General features: G+C 32.5%; 1 protein-coding gene across 1 annotated transcript; it reads right to left on the bottom strand.

Moving 5' to 3' along the window:
* Positions 1–4,283: 4,283 nt before the first annotated feature.
* Positions 4,284–7,310, bottom strand: LOC120071690 (indole-3-pyruvate monooxygenase YUCCA2). The gene is made up of 4 exons (XM_039024070.1): positions 6,514–7,310; positions 5,924–6,172; positions 5,688–5,810; positions 4,284–4,916 (listed from the first exon to the last, which is right to left on the bottom strand). Exons 1-4 carry the CDS (start codon positions 7,204–7,206, stop codon positions 4,746–4,748), a joined length of 1,236 nt encoding a protein of 411 aa, XP_038879998.1. The 5' UTR covers positions 7,207–7,310; the 3' UTR covers positions 4,284–4,745.
* Between the last annotated feature and the right edge of the window lie 8,602 nt (positions 7,311–15,912).

Below are 15,912 nucleotides of genomic sequence, written 5' to 3'. Positions count from 1 at the left end.
GACGAGAAAAGAATAACAATGATATTAAAAAAAAAACACAAGAATTTATAAAAAAAAAACTCCAAAATAAGAGAAAAATGACGGCATACCATAAAGAGACCCCACTATATATGATTACAATCACATAAGTTTCTTTATCCGATCCTAATTAAAAAAGAAAAAAAACAACTCTTAAAGTTTTGTACCACTCACACGCTTCTCCAATGTTTTTAATTAGGACAATTTAAAATGAAAGACACATTTCTCCTTCCATAATATTCGGAGCTCATTTATAACTTCATTGAGAAATTTCCTTTTTCTAATATGTTGCCAAAAGTTCTACACATTGATCATCTGGTGGGAAGATTTTCAATAAATTATTTGGCAAAAATAGCACAAATGTAAAAACGTAACTTGAGAATAACAGTAATAGATGTGAAATATTTAGTGATATGCTTTACCAATGATATAAACATGGTATATCAATAATATACTACTTTATATCATAGGACAAAATATTTTTTCAATGATACACAAGTGGTAAACTATGATAAATTAGAATTATATGATTTTTTTGACATATTTGCAGTTTAATATAATTTCATGTGACAAATTTGATGACACATAGTTAGTTACACTTATACCATCCATCACTATAATTTCTTATTAATTTGTTCACCCTTTATGAACAAATTAATCCTACACAAAATATCAGAAATGTCATGTACTAATGAGGCATATAAAGAAATTACTTCCGAGTAACACATGAAAATAATGTCATAACAATTTAGATATATTGAATTTTTGGCAAAATATTAGAATTGCTTTATCATGACACAAGTTCAAGAAAACGATAGACTCTAAACAGTATAAAAGAAATTCATATCTTATATTTGAAATTGTCCCCGTTAGAAACACTTTAAATGTAGGTGTGTTAATTTTAATTAAATTCCGGTTTGTATCCTTTGCGATTAAAGGGTGTGAATAGTATATATAAAAGCTTTGAGAGTAGGAATCGAGGAAAGAATTATTAAGTGTGATTATAACAATTTTTTATATAGTGATTTTTTTTTTTTTTTTTTTGTAGATAATGGATTTTTTCTGAGTTTAGAATTTTCCACGTAAATTATTTTGTTTCTTAGTTTTATTTCTTTCTGTTAATGTTTTTATTATTTTTCTATTTATTTCTACCATAGTAGTGTGAGGTTTTTCCATATAACACCCTGGTTGTCTTAACATACTGTTTGTTTATTTTAAATGTGTTTTTTTTATGTCATTTAATTTGGTTCTTCAGTTGACAATTGGTAGACAAATTAATAGTTTGCCCCTCAAAATGGGTTGGCTGAAATTGATTGAAGGAAATATTACATGTGGTTCTAATATAGTGGATGAATTTCAAAGTATAGTTTTGTCAAATCAAAACAAATTTTAATTAAGGCCTTTTCTCCTACAAGTTTAAAACATGTGATTCTAAATTTTATTGGATCTTTCATAAACAGATCTTTAGTTAACTCTCACATGATATGTTTTTATAAGAGAGTGCAATAATAACCAAAAATCATGTTTTTGGAATTTTTGTGATCTTTATAATAAGACTAAAATCACATGGTATTTATCTATGTATATAATTAAGATGACTTCCATCTCAAATTAAGTCCTAAAATAATTTCATGCAACTCAATCCATTTGACAAGTCAGCTCATTGATTTGATGCCCTAGAAAATAATAGTTTAGAACAAATTCATTGTTCCTTATTTAGAAGTAGAAAATTTTCAACAAGAAAGGTTGTTGGCATAATTATTACCCAATCATGCTTTCATTTTTCTAGAACATTGAATTGTAAATGAAAGGATTTGAAAACTTTATTTGCCATTTATTAGAAAAAAAGAAAAAACAACCTAAAAGTAAAGGAATTTGGAAGGAAAAAAAGGTTCAAACCTCTATCCTATGATATCCAACCCATTTTAGAATTTCATCTCTTTATGATAGTTTCTCTTTTGTTCTTTCTTTAGCTCCTCTTGAGCTTTCCACTAGTTCTCTTCTTGTATTTTTCTTTTGGGAACAAAATCAACTATTGGATCTATGGTATGATGAGGATCCTAAAGTCTAAGAATGAATCAACTTAGTTGAGATGTCCGGGTATACTCCTAATCTGTTTTTGATCATCTAATAACTTTTGGAAAAAGAATTTCACATTTCTTTTCTTTTTTTTTAAAAAAAAACTTGAAACTTAGTCAAATTTAAAAAACATAAGCAAACTTTTAAAATCTACTTTCATATACTTTTGAAATTCCATATCAGTGCTCTCATTAAAAAACTTTAGTCAGTCATTGGCTAAAATTCGTTTGCGTGCGCTAAGTGAAGCTATTTTAGTACAACTGTGAGATGGTGAATCGGATCTTTATTTTGTTTAGAGAAGAAAATCATGTCAATTACTGTTGTTCTACGTAAAACTTAATCTTAAAAGAAGGAAAAATTAAAGAGTTGTTAAGAAAATCTCGAGTAAATATGTGAAAACTTAGGAAGATAAAGAGAAGAAAAAAGAGGATGGGAGTCGGCAGAGAGTGGAAGGTAGAATTGATGAAAGGGTTGTCCAAGATAGGTAAAAATGGGATCTTTGAGGGACCAAAAGACAATAATTAGTAGGGCAGGGACTTTTCTGGTCCCTAATTAGATTTTCCAACTCCAAACCCTTTGATTCTTTGATGTTGATATTCTCTCTTTATTTCTCTCTCTCTTGCAATAGAGAATTACCCAAGAGAAAGACTATAAATTATTATGAACCCAATAATAAAAAGATTCTATTTGTGTTCTCATCACCTTCCATTCGGTCGGAATAAAGCCCACCAACACCAAATCTTCTCTAACCCTAAACATACAAACACATATTCCTCTCTCTCTATTACATTATTCCTGTCTCTGTCATCCCCATTCCCCACATCTAATAACCCTCTTTTACTCCAAATACTCCTTAATCTAAATTTCTACTAATTACTTGAACACAGGTTAGTCGAACCTAACAGATAGTACAAATGTTCGAAAAAAATGAGTTGTCTTTTCTGTTTAACAGTACATCTGCTTTTTTTAATGACAATTCTAACTGAAAAAATATTAGTCATATTAATTAGATGATGAAAATTGATGATGAATATATGAGACGTGCCACATGACATCAAATTAAAGCCTCTTCTCATGTGTGGGAAGACTCATTAAACCTGACTGCTTTTTAGTGTAAAACATCTATACTCTTTTGCAATTACGACTCCCAAACTATTGCCCTTGTTTGGAAGGCTTTCCTCTAGCCTTCCTGAGTTACATCTCTTCTCTTATCTTTGGACTCTGTTGTATCATCTTTTCTATAATGACATAACACATTTGGGTTTGGACCAAGTGATTAGGGTGTTATGTTTGTGTCAACCTAGTTAAGATATTCAGGTGCATTTCCTGATCTCTTTTTGGCCAATCTGTTCATTGTTCAAAATTCTTTTTTGGAGATAGATAAAAATTGACGACAAATATATGAGACGTGCCACAAAGCATCAAAGGTATTTAAAGTGAATGGATTTTTTTTCTTTTTTTCTTTTTTTTTTTTGGAGATGGTGGTGGGAGAGACTGTGTAAATGCTATAGAAAATGAAAAGTGGTCCGAGTTACTGATGAGGATGGGAAGAAAAGGGAAAGTGATAAGGCTCTCAAAGAAAAGAGTACAACATTTAATGTAAGTCATGTTATAGCTATCAAATAAAACTATAGATATATAATATTTTTTTTAAAGGTATAATCTCTTTGAGAGAATGGAGAGCTAGAAATTCAAAGGGACCCCCTTGCTGACTGGCATGCAACTTTTCTATGTTCATTTGTCCCAATACATTTTCTTTTTTTCCTTCTTCCCCTCTTTCTTTTTGGTACCCTTTTTATTATCTTGTTGCTTTCAACAAAACAAGGTCACTAGTGGTGTGTATATGGGTGTATATGTATATATATTTCAAATGGTCCCTTTAAATATATCTTAATTAGTTCATATTCACAAATCTCTCCCTGTCATTCCATTTAATGATTAATAATGTATTTGACAATTATACATATTTATTGGAGTTGTTCTACCATCACTTCTAATTTGTTCAAAATTCTAAACTGACTCTTTAAACGTTCGTCAACGTCACCTATGGTCTCATTGAATAAGAAATGATTATGATGATCATTCAATAAAGAGAACTTATGAAATAGACTTTTAAGATATTTTTGTTAAGTATTAACACAAGGGATTAGAATTTGATATGATTTAGAGTGCAAGAAAAAGTAAATTAGTATGAAATTGTACATGATACAAAATGGAAGAGTCACAAACTCAAATCCCTCCCACCCATTTATATCTATATATTTACATATGGTAGTAAATAGAATCAAATTAAATTACAACATATTATATATCCACATGATTATAAACAATATAAATAGAAGTATAGAAACATACCAACTAGCAAGCTCTAGTGCTTTCTCTATCTTTTCTACTATTCAAAGCTTCAATCTCTAACAAAGAAACACTTAGGAAAGCTGACATCTAAACCAATTTTTTTTCCCTTGAAAGATATTTTCCAATGAATTTGAGTTTTTTTGGAACCCCACAAGTGACAAAAGCAAGAATGAAAGTGCATTACTTTTGTAATTGTAAGCTAAAAAGGGGTTGCTTTAATCGTGGGTTTGGAGTGATGATTGAGGCAATACAATAGAGTGAGTGAAGGAGCATTAAAATTAAAGGCAATTTCATCAGCTTTCCAAGCAAAGTTCAATATCTTGAGCTATTCTTGTAGCATCCATTGAAGCTCCAAGTAACCCTCTCTTTGTGAACCCAACTGCATATAGTCCATTTTCTCCTTTCCATCCATTTGGAAATTCCTTCCTTGGCATCCCATCTTTCTCATTAAACATATGCCTTCCCTGTCCAAATATATCAATATAATGCACCTATTTTAACTTTAATTATCATAATAATTACTTAATCATGCATCTCCACAATCATCATTACTTAGCATGCAACTCTCTGTCTCTCTACCATGTATGGAAAAAAAATCATATTTAGTGTCAAACTTAACATAGTTCGTTCAACTGTCTTATGTAGAGGATGTTGAATAAAAAAAAAAAAAAAAAAAATCTCATCATTTAATACACAACTAATGTCCAACAATTATTAGAGAAGAAGCATAATCGTTAACATGCAAAATGTGCAATACTAATCTAAGTATAACTCAATTGATTAAGACATTTTCGATTAATTTTTTTTTCCTAACAAAGCAACTAAAGAGAGAGAGGGATCAATAGGTGCTCTGAATATATATCTTAACTAGGTCAACACATTCTTGGCACTATCATCATGTCCCTCACCCAGTGGAATGATTAATTGTCACAAAAGAGTAGTTATATGAGAGTTTAGATACAAAATGAATTTGTTGTTAGGTAAGGAGTGTTGAGGGTCACATATTGGAAAATTTAGAGACCTTCGCAGTTTAAGATACATAAGTTACTTCTCTTATTACTCGTAAAGTCCAAATAATTATTTGGTATAAAATTGAGGTCCAACCCAAGATTTTTGAACTAAAAAAAAAGGCCATGTTATACCGCATGAATTACTCTCTTCGATGGTTTTGAGATGAAATTAAGGAAATTAATTGAAAAGTACTAAACTAAAAAAAAAGGAAATGGGATATGCACCTTTAGCCAAGAGGGCACATTACTTTTATAACCAGTGGCCAAAATGACAGCATCAAAATTTTCGACGCTGCCGTCGACGAACTCGGCGGCACGATGGGTTAGTCTTGTAACTCCTTGACGAATCTAAAAACCAAATAAAAATCTGATTAATACATTTAAAATATCGTATATGAATTATTGTAGAGAAAAAAACAAGAGGAGAATCTGATTGAGAATTAATGAAAGCAACGAATTACCTTAATTTTGCCGGATTTGATTTTTGCAAAAGTGCCAACATCTAAAACAGGCGTCTTGCCAGAGAGATTCTTGAGCTCTAAAGGGCCAAGTTTTGGACGATGAAGCCCCAATTTAGCTGTATCTCCTAATATCAAACGTGAAACAAGAAGAAGAAATTGATCCACTATAGGCATAGGAAGCCATCTGAGTAAGCACATGGACAATCCAAATGTTGATCTTCCCAATATCTCATGAGGTAAAATGTGCACCTGCATAAAAAAAAAAGGTCAAAAAGTTTTTTCAATGATTAATAACCATCGTAGCACTAGATAAGAGAGACTTAAAGTTAGGATAACTATTTCCAATAATATGGAACCTTTTTTGTGAAACAAAAAAAAAATTATGAGGATACTTATGTCCAAAATGGATAATATTATACCATTGTAAAGATAATCAAAGTGTTCGTTGTCCCTAAACAACTATAATAGAAAATAATACACGAACTCCATTTTGTATTTTTGCATAGGGTGTTCTTAAAAGAGTTTATTCTATCGTACTGATCAACTTAAATATAGTTCAATTGGGAAATACAATTCTTTCATTAACTTACCGAATTACGAATGACGAGATGAGGTGACGCATTGAAGTTACATAAATCGAGACAAACTTCCATACCAGAATTACCACAACCAATAACCAAAACTTTCTTCCCATGAAACACTTCACCCGTTTTATAAGAGCTAGTATGAACGACAGGTCCTTCAAATATCTCCAACCCTTCAATTTGAGGAACAATCTGTTCAGCATTTTCACCAGTTGCAACGATCAACCACTTACAAAAATACTCAACAATAACCTTATTTTCGTCTTTAACTGATTTCACTTTCCAAAACCCACATCGCTCATCCCGCTCTGCCCTTATAACCGTGCTATTAAACACGGGTTCCAACTTAAAATAATCAGCATAAGCTTTCAAATAGCTTAAAAATTGTTGCTTTGTTGGGTAAGTGGGGAAATTTGAAGGGAAAGGCATGAATGGGAGTTGGCAAAATTGCTTTGGGAGATGCAAGCGGAGACGATCATAAGTCTTGAATTGCCATAATGAAGCTATGCATTCCGCTCTTTCAAGGATCAAACTTTGAATACCCTTTTGCTTTAAACATGCGGCGGTGGCTAGCCCCGACGGTCCGGCACCGACTATGAGAGGCCCTTGAACAAAAATTTGACTACGTGGGTCGGCTTGGTTTTGGATGAGCGGATCATGAAGTCTTTTGCCTTGCAATTCTTTCCAATAATCGTCCATTAAAGGATAGAGGAACTGATGTACAACTTATAAGAGGGGTTATTTGTTTAGTATATTGGCGGGTTTTTTTGGCATACTTTTGTAGTTTATGAAAGAAAGGTTGGATTTTGATCTATGAACATTGGAGTTATTGGGGGGAGGTTGTTTTTATTTAAGAAAGAGGAGAATATGGTAGGGATTTCTTTTTTTCTTTTCTTTTCTTTTCTTTTCTTTTTTTTTTTTTTTTTGAGATATATGGGGAATTTTGGATAGTGGCAAAGTTGTAATTTTGTAGGATGTTAGTTGTTTTTATGAGCACAATAAATGTGAGGAGGAATTTGAAAGACGATTTCATGGAAAAGAATAAATGTTGTAGAGGTGGTGGAGTGTTCGATGTAATAATATGTAAGAGTAAAAATATATTTGTAATTACCATCACCGAACAATTATGGGGATCAAATCTAGTGACAAATTATAATTGGTAGATTTATAATACTGGTGCTATATTAGAGGTAAAAGAATAAAAAAAAAATAACAGCAAAAAAATTCAAAAACTTCAACTATAAAAGTCTTTTATTAAAAAAAAAAAAAAAAAGAAAGAAGAAAAGAAGATACTTTATCGCAAGTATGTACATTTGTGAGAAACATAATGAAAACATGTCAGTTAGGGCTATAAAATCAAGATCAAAACCTTCAAGGTGCTTAACTGGAAGGCTTTTCTCTAACTTTTTATTGCTTTCACTTTTGTCTTGAGTTGTTCTCTAGCTCTTCTTGTACATATTAAGCTTTCTATCTCTTTGAATGAATGCAATACTTCAAGCGTCGGGGTGTTAGACGACCCATAGGAGCTGTTTGGGGGCCAACATGAGATGATATACCATGGGTTGGTATATCGTCTCAGTGTTTAGAGGCTCATTATCCTATCTCACCGATTTTAATTATTTGTGGGCTCATTTTCGGAACGTGTTTTATTTTTCACCATCATTTTCCTTCTGTGTATTGTATGTCATCGTTTCTCTCAACCATACTCGATCATGCTTGAACATATTCGATCATACTCGATCATACTCGTGTATTTTGCACGTTTTCAATATTATGCATTATTAGTTACCTCATTTATTAAATTGTCCACTAACTTTAGTAATGACTGTTCTGATTGTTTGTTGATTTTATTAATAACTTTTTTGATTGTTTGCTGATTTTGTTCTACTTGCATATTTCCACTACCCATTCAACCACTTCATTAATGACTCAATCAATTTATTTTGTCAATCCGGTGAATTGTTTAAATTCGGTTTCTCCTTCTCTAATTTCTAATGTTTGGTTTTGTTATTTTCATATTATTAAGTTTCTAACTTTTGGTTGTTTGGTGAATGATAGGATGCCTCATTGTATTTTGATCTAGTAACCCGTGTACTCCATCAATATTGTACTTCATGAAGTAACGTAGGTACTTCTATATTCGAACTAGTTCTCTTCCTACATTATAAGTATTTCTAGATTTTTTCTAACTTCTTTTTATTGTTTTGTTATGCAACCCAAACTATATGGAATATTCAATTAGTTTGAGATTGGTGTGTTACTTTTTTTTTGTATTCCCCTATATTCCATTTCAGTTGTATTTTTTGGTGTTATTAATTTTGGTGTGTTACTTATACAATGGATATATTACACGGAATGTTTGACATTTTTTGGTGTTATTAATTTTTTAATTTTTTTATGAGTATTTGCATTGTCTTCATTTATTTTTAATGTTTACATGCTTCTTAATATTGATGTTACCTAAGTTACCTCGCAAAAGTGTGAGATTTTTATTTTTAGAAGATTGAACAATAGAAAAATAGCTTAATTAATTAATAAATATAAATATAGTACTTAGACTTAATAAATTTCAATAATTAATATAATCATTTTTAATTATTTTAATATAAATTATCAATGTAATCATTTTTAATTATTTTAATATAAATTATCAATGTAATCATTTTTAATTATTTTAATATAAAATTGAACTGTATACCATATCTTGAGATTGAAAAGAATAAAAAAATGCAATCAATGTCTTATTCCAAATAGGATGGATACAATAATTGAATTATAAGATTTAAAAAGAAATAGTGTTCATACAGACAAATTATTATAGAGTACAAAAATTGAACCAAATAGCACCGACATAACAACTCTGTACACCCAAACATAGACATATAAACTCAGACATAAAAACTCTGTGTAAGAGATTATCAGCATGCAGCGAAAGCAACATGGATCAATAAACACTCTAATTCATTAATTTTGGCAGAAACTAAAGCATGCTCATCTAACATAAGAGAGTTTGAAGTCATATCTTTGTAGAACTCCTCAAGATCTTGATTCTCAGATGCTATCTTCTCCGAAACTTGCTATGAACCACCTCAAGATCTTCCTTGCTATCCTCTTGGAGCTTTAGAATGAGTTGAAGGACTCAAGAATAGCTTGAACAATAAGAAACTTGGAGTGAAGCTCACTGCAACAACCCACTTTGAAGAACAATTCTTTAGCCCGAATTTTTCTGTAAAAATCCTTTGAATGCATACCTCAATTCTACTTCAATCTTCTTTATTTATTGCAGACTATCATGTAAAGAAAAAGGCTGCATGAGATGCAGCTCATGTTTGGATTTATTGAAGCAAATGTGAAATGGGTTTTGCGTGAGCTAGTTGAAGATGATAATGGAAAAACTCATTTTTCCATTTTGTGTGATTTTTTTCAATTTCACAAAAAAAACCCAAATGATTTCAAAAAATCAATATGATTTTAAAATTGAAAATATTATTAGTTTTGTAAAATTAATTTCATAAATTAATTTTATAAATAATTATTTAAATAATTCAATTAATTCTAATTAATTTAATATCAAATATTAAATTAATTTTACACAAATCCACCTTCATATATTTAAATTATATTTAAATATAAATTCTCCTATTCCGTTTAATTCTAATTTGAACGTTTCAAATTATCTTAACATGTTACTTTAAAGCTAATCCATTTACGAGCTAGTAGGGGGACCTTGCGGACCTACAGATCATGGGCTCCAACGATCAGAGATTAATTGGCTAAACTCATTATACCGAATTAACCCCCATTCGTTAACTAATGGGTCACTCCACTAAAGCCCATAGTTGAACTTCCCTCACTGGAGATATATTATGTCCACTTGATATAACCATGATCAGTAAGTCGATCATTCACAGGTTGTTCGTAATCATAGCTAGTCAAAATCACCATTTTACCCCTATGAATACATCTCTTAAGTTCCTATTGACCTTCTAATGAACAATTTTGATTCATAATACCTATGAATCAAGTCATTTCTCTATCAAGAGAAGGCGGCCCCTGATTGTTCAAGACCTGGAATTAGTACTTAAGAGAACAACCTATCTGCTAATCCTAAATCGGGTAGGAGTGAATTCCATCTTGCAGGGCTATGTCTCCAACTATTCATCTGGTCTTATCCTCAAAATGGAAGGCTTATTGAGCAGTGCTGTTGAACTACTTTCATCTATACAGATCAAAGGATAATCTCGAACAAACAGGAGTTCATAGCTAGCTCAAGATTAAAATTGAGTTAACCTAGGTTACTAAATAATGAAATAGTCAATTTTAACAGTAAATGATCATTATAAAGAAAAGTGACTATTTTCGTGGTCCAGTCTATATGCAAACTCATTGCATAGGATGCCTCCACTCACATGTCTCTACATGAATGATTTGTGGATCACATTATTTGTACTACTTACAAAATGGACCGCATCCAATCGTGTTACCAGGATGAGATATCCAATTTCATCCATATACTTATTAGACCATTTAGGCTATATACTTTTAACTTGATCCTATTTATGTCACCACATAAAGTTAAAGTATTCACACTATAGCTATGGATATGTTTATTGGATTTTCATAATAGAATGCGAAATCAACAACTTTATTGAATAAGTTACTCAATAATATTTTATTGATAAATAGAATGTTTAACACGAATGCGAGTTCTAGGACATTCCCAACACTCTGCACACCCAAACACAGACATATGAACTCAGACATAACAACTTTGCACACCCAAACACAGACATATCAACTCAGACATAAGAACTTTGCACACCCAAACACAGATATTAGAACTCCCGAGACATCAGAACTCCCCACATCCTATATCATCTCAGCGCCTTAAACAACCCTATAAGGTTGAGACATGCAGCTAGGCTCAATGGGCCTTGCATGAGCCAAGTAGTGTGGTGTTTGAGGTGGCACCCCAAGGAAACAAAAGGCAAGGACGCGATATACCTGAGGTAGAGGCAGTCGGTGGGTGGCTGACACCTTCACAAGCCATAGGGTGGCATGACCGACAATATGCCTTGACACACAGCTAAGCCGAGCGGGCCATCGACAAGGGACACGAACACCAACAGGTCTGGGTGGACGCATGACATGTCGGGATAGGCGTTGGTGGGTGCAATAGGCATTGACACAACTGGTCGGACGTAAAAAATGAGTGGGTGCTAGGAAGGCACTCGCATGCAGCTAGCACACATGGATCCAGAAATTTTGTTGATGGGGGACTTTATATAATTTAGTAAAAATATATGTAATAAGTGGGGCTTAAACTTGGGTCTAGAGGGGGCTGAGAGGCAGATTTACTACTAGACTAACTAGTGATTTTGATACTTTGTCAGTTTTTTGTATATATATTATTTAAAGAGCATAAAGTTAAGGAGGGCTCAAGCCCCCCCGAGCCCATATTAAATCCGCCCTTACACACGGGTGCTAGGTAGCACACACACCAGGCAGCGTACGCATGGGTGCACAGGTGTGCACAACAGATAGTGTGGCTGGCGAGCAGACGCATGCAGAGGCTGTGTTAGCAGAACGTTATGTGGATGACGTGAATTGTTGAGACCTCATCTCTTCTCCAAACTTCGTAGGTCATTTCAAAGAAGGAAAATAATCAAATGTATGGTATGCTGAGAAATTTGGAGTGAGGAAGCTTGGAGTGGGGAACAAATTAAGAGTTCCTAAGGTTAAGGAAACATGACTTGGTCATTTAGTACTATCAGTGAGGGGAGTTACTTAAGGCTAAAGAATAGGTAAAGTGGTTTTACTATTCTTCGGTAGTCCACTTCCCTAGGTATCTCAACTACTCTTTAAGAGTAGAAGAAGTTATTAACGGTAATTTATATAAATAGGGGGTGACATCCATACTTGTAACCATCCCATTCATTCTCACACTTTGGTGATTGTAATTATTCTTAGAGTGGATAAAGAGAAAATCAAAGACATTTTATCCCTTAGCAAACGTGGTGTGTTGTTGTGTGGTGAGCTTTACAAGTATTCTTCAAGAAAATGTGTCCAAAGCGATCCTAGAATGTGAATAGGTTGACTAAGAGCAAGAACTACTTAGGTCGCACAGTGGCAAGAACAAATTTTCATTCTAAATTTTAACCCGTGACAATTGGTATCAGAGCGCGGTTTTCATTCTTGTGCAGAACAAAACCCTATCGAAGGCTCGAAAATGATCGAACGAATGAGAGATTGTGTTAGTTGTCTAGAAGATTATATTGGTGTATTAGTAGAGGGCATTCCATCATTCACGGACTTGGTGACTCAACCCAAAGGATGGTTTGAAAAAATTCAAGCTTCTTTTATTAATTTTATGGCGGAACTCGAAGGACGCCTTAACACAATGTTGGAAGATGTATCTTCTTACTCAACTAGCATTAGATTAGAAGTTGATAAATTGAAAGCAGGTGTGACCGAAGTTGAGGAGCTTGGCATTGTGAAACGAGGTTTGACAAAGAATGTGACTGCTACGAAAGTAAAGATTCCTGAGCCTAAAGCATTTAGTGGTTTAAGGAATGTTAAGGAGCTTAAAAATTTTCTATGGAACGTAGAAGAATACTTTAAAGCCACACATATCTTGGAGGAAGGTAAATTGGGAATGGCAAGCATATACCTTTTTAGGGACGCAAAGCTGTGGTGGCATACACGTCTTCAAGATGACAAGGATGCAAGTAAACCTAGAATTGCTTCATGGAGTAGCATGAAGAAAGAACTGAAGGATCAATTCTTGCCTTACAATAAGGCGTTTACTTCAAGGAACGTATTTAAAATGCTACAACATTCAGGAATAATAAGGGAGTATGTTAAGGAGTTTAGCTTATTAATACTAGATATTACTACAAGAATTTTTGTTTTTCGTAAAGAAACTTTTCCCGACGCCAAAAAAAATGTTGGGAGAGCCGATTTTTCCCGATGCTTTTTGTGGCGTTGGGAAAAAGATAATCTCTCGATGAAAATTTTAATAGTGTCGCCTAAAATCGATTCTCTCGACACTGTTCTCTTGGACGGTCGACAAAAACCACGTTAGAAAAAGATTTGTTGGCCTCTCTGATGCTAAGATTGTGGCATCGGAGATAATGTGTATCCGAACAATATAGACAAGGTGTCGACTTAAAAAAAAAGGTTGGAAAATTTAATTAAAGCTATCTTGACGATAGTTCAAACTACCAGCGGGAGAACATACTTAGCCCAACGATTTTACAAGCATTGGGAGAGGGTCAATTAAAACCTTTATCTTTTCCTTCTTCCTTTTTTCGCAGCCGTCACCCGAGACACCTGAGAGCTTTCTTTCTTCTCCCTTGTTTCTTTCTTTCTTTTTTAGTAGCTGCCCCAAGCTGTCCGGAGAGGCCATCCCATGACATCCTTGTCGGAGAGCCCACTTCATCCGATTGGTGTTGTTGGTCATGGTGCTTCTTCACTTAATTTCTTGGATTCGATAGTTTTACGCAGTAAGTTTGTTGAGATCCTTCGTTTCTACTAATGGATTGGATTTTGATTTCGTCTCATTCACGATTGAGTTTGTCGAAATTGAAAATTTTCATTTGACGCAATTTTTTAATTATAAATTTTCATTGAAAATTTTTGTTCGTTGAATCTTTCGTTTCTGCTCGACGTTTGAATCATTCATGTATTTGCATTTCTCTTTTATCATTTTGTGGTCGCCTGTGAGTATAAAAAAGAAGCCTTGGCTAGAAAAGAAAAATGAAGTTCCTAGAAAATGAAATTGTTTTGAAGAAAATAAATGTGAATTATAAACGAGGTAGATGAAAATTTTGTTGGAAGGTAGCGAGAGTTATTATCCACTTAAGAGAGTAGTGATTGAAATCATTTAATCACAATGTTTATTCATGTTGGATTTTTTTTAGTGCATTATTTCCTTGTATTCTTCTTGATTTATTCTGTTTGTATTGTAGTTCATATTTTTATTCACACTAGACAATATTTACTTAGTTTAAGTATTCAATCAAGTTTCATTTTCTTCTATAGCTTATGTTCTTCAGAACACTACACTGTTCCTTCCATCTTTACCATATTAGTTTAATTTGTTCTTTAAAGAGGTTTGTGGTTTTATTTTTTAATCTTTAAAATTGTGTTAGTTTGATTCGTTCTCCAATTTCTTGTAACTTCTAAAATCTCAGCTTTTAATTCTTTACTATTCGTTAAATTCTACTTTTGGTCTCCCATAAAACTTAGTATAAATTTTTAACATAACTTGGTATAAAGGTAAATGCATAGTTATGTTTAAGTTTAATTCTAAATTGAGATTTAAGTTCAATAACTTCATATTTGTTTATGTAACTTTGGCTACTTCTTCTTGTATCATGCTTTTCTATTTCATTTTGACATTTTTCTTGTTTTATTGGATTACTTTAGACGTTTCTTTTTTGTTCAATTTCTAAGCAATTTTTTGAATTCAGGAATTAGAGGGAATATGTAGGTGTTGAATAATCTGCTTTGTTTATTTTAGCTACACTTAGCTTCGGTTTTGATTCTTATAAGTTCAATTATTGTGTGTGATTTTCTCCTTCATTTTTTGAAGGATGATTAGAGAAATTCACCCAAAAAAGAAAGAGAATGATAACTTCTTGTAATAAAAGAAAGAGAACCTTAAAAGAAAATTTTATTTTGAAGGATGATTGGAGAAATTCACCAAAAAAGAAATACAAACAAGAAAAAAATGAAATGAAATTAAAAGTATTAATATATATTTTAACTTGGATATATTATTTGTGGTCGAATATTGTTCTTAAAGAAAATAACTCTTCTAACAAAAAATTAGCACTTAGAAATTGAAAATATGTGTTCTAATATAACTAATTGTCTAAATCATACAAGTTCAACTTATTACATATATTATTAAGAATGGATAAACAGTAGGTTAAGATAGGAACAAATTATCAACTTAGTATGCAGAAGGAGTAACCCGATTCCTTAAAGTTACAAAACTTCATGTCAATAACTTTGGGAAAACAAAATGTCCATACAAAAAATTTATGAATGCAATGTGGAAGCCAATAGATGGAGTTGAACGACATTTATTCACTAGGGGATACGAGAGTCACACATCTCAATCGACACATAATGATGGATTAAGTACGATAGAGATGAATGTTATAGATGAAGAAAATAAAATTTTGAATATTATAATTTATCTATAATGTCCAATTGCCAATATAAATGAAGAAGATAACGAGAATGAAATGCACACCAATGCCCAAGAAATGTAACAAATGAAACACGTAACTTGTAATTCTCAACCCCTAAGGAAGAGAAATTCTCTCAAAATCTTTCCTCTCCATCTCTCTTAAATCTAAGATCACAGGCTCACACACTCTTGTAATTCTCAAC

The sequence above is a fragment of the Benincasa hispida genome, chromosome 2, assembly GCF_009727055.1.
Source record: "Benincasa hispida cultivar B227 chromosome 2, ASM972705v1, whole genome shotgun sequence".
NCBI lineage: Eukaryota > Viridiplantae > Streptophyta > Magnoliopsida > Cucurbitales > Cucurbitaceae > Benincasa > Benincasa hispida.
Note: the sequence above shows the minus strand (reverse complement) of the source record. Positions and strands in the feature narration are given on the sequence as shown.

Coding starts and splice junctions, on each gene's coding strand:
- LOC120071690 (XM_039024070.1), bottom strand. CDS start 7,206: ATGGACGATTATTGGAAAGAATTGCAAGGCAAAAGACTTCATGATCCG. Junction 5,811..5,923: donor TCAAATCCGGCAAAATTAAG/GTAATTCGTTGC, acceptor TTTGGTTTTTAG/ATTCGTCAAGGAGTTACAAG. Junction 4,917..5,687: donor ATGTGCCCTCTTGGCTAAAG/GTGCATATCCCA, acceptor ATATTTGGACAG/GGAAGGCATATGTTTAATGA.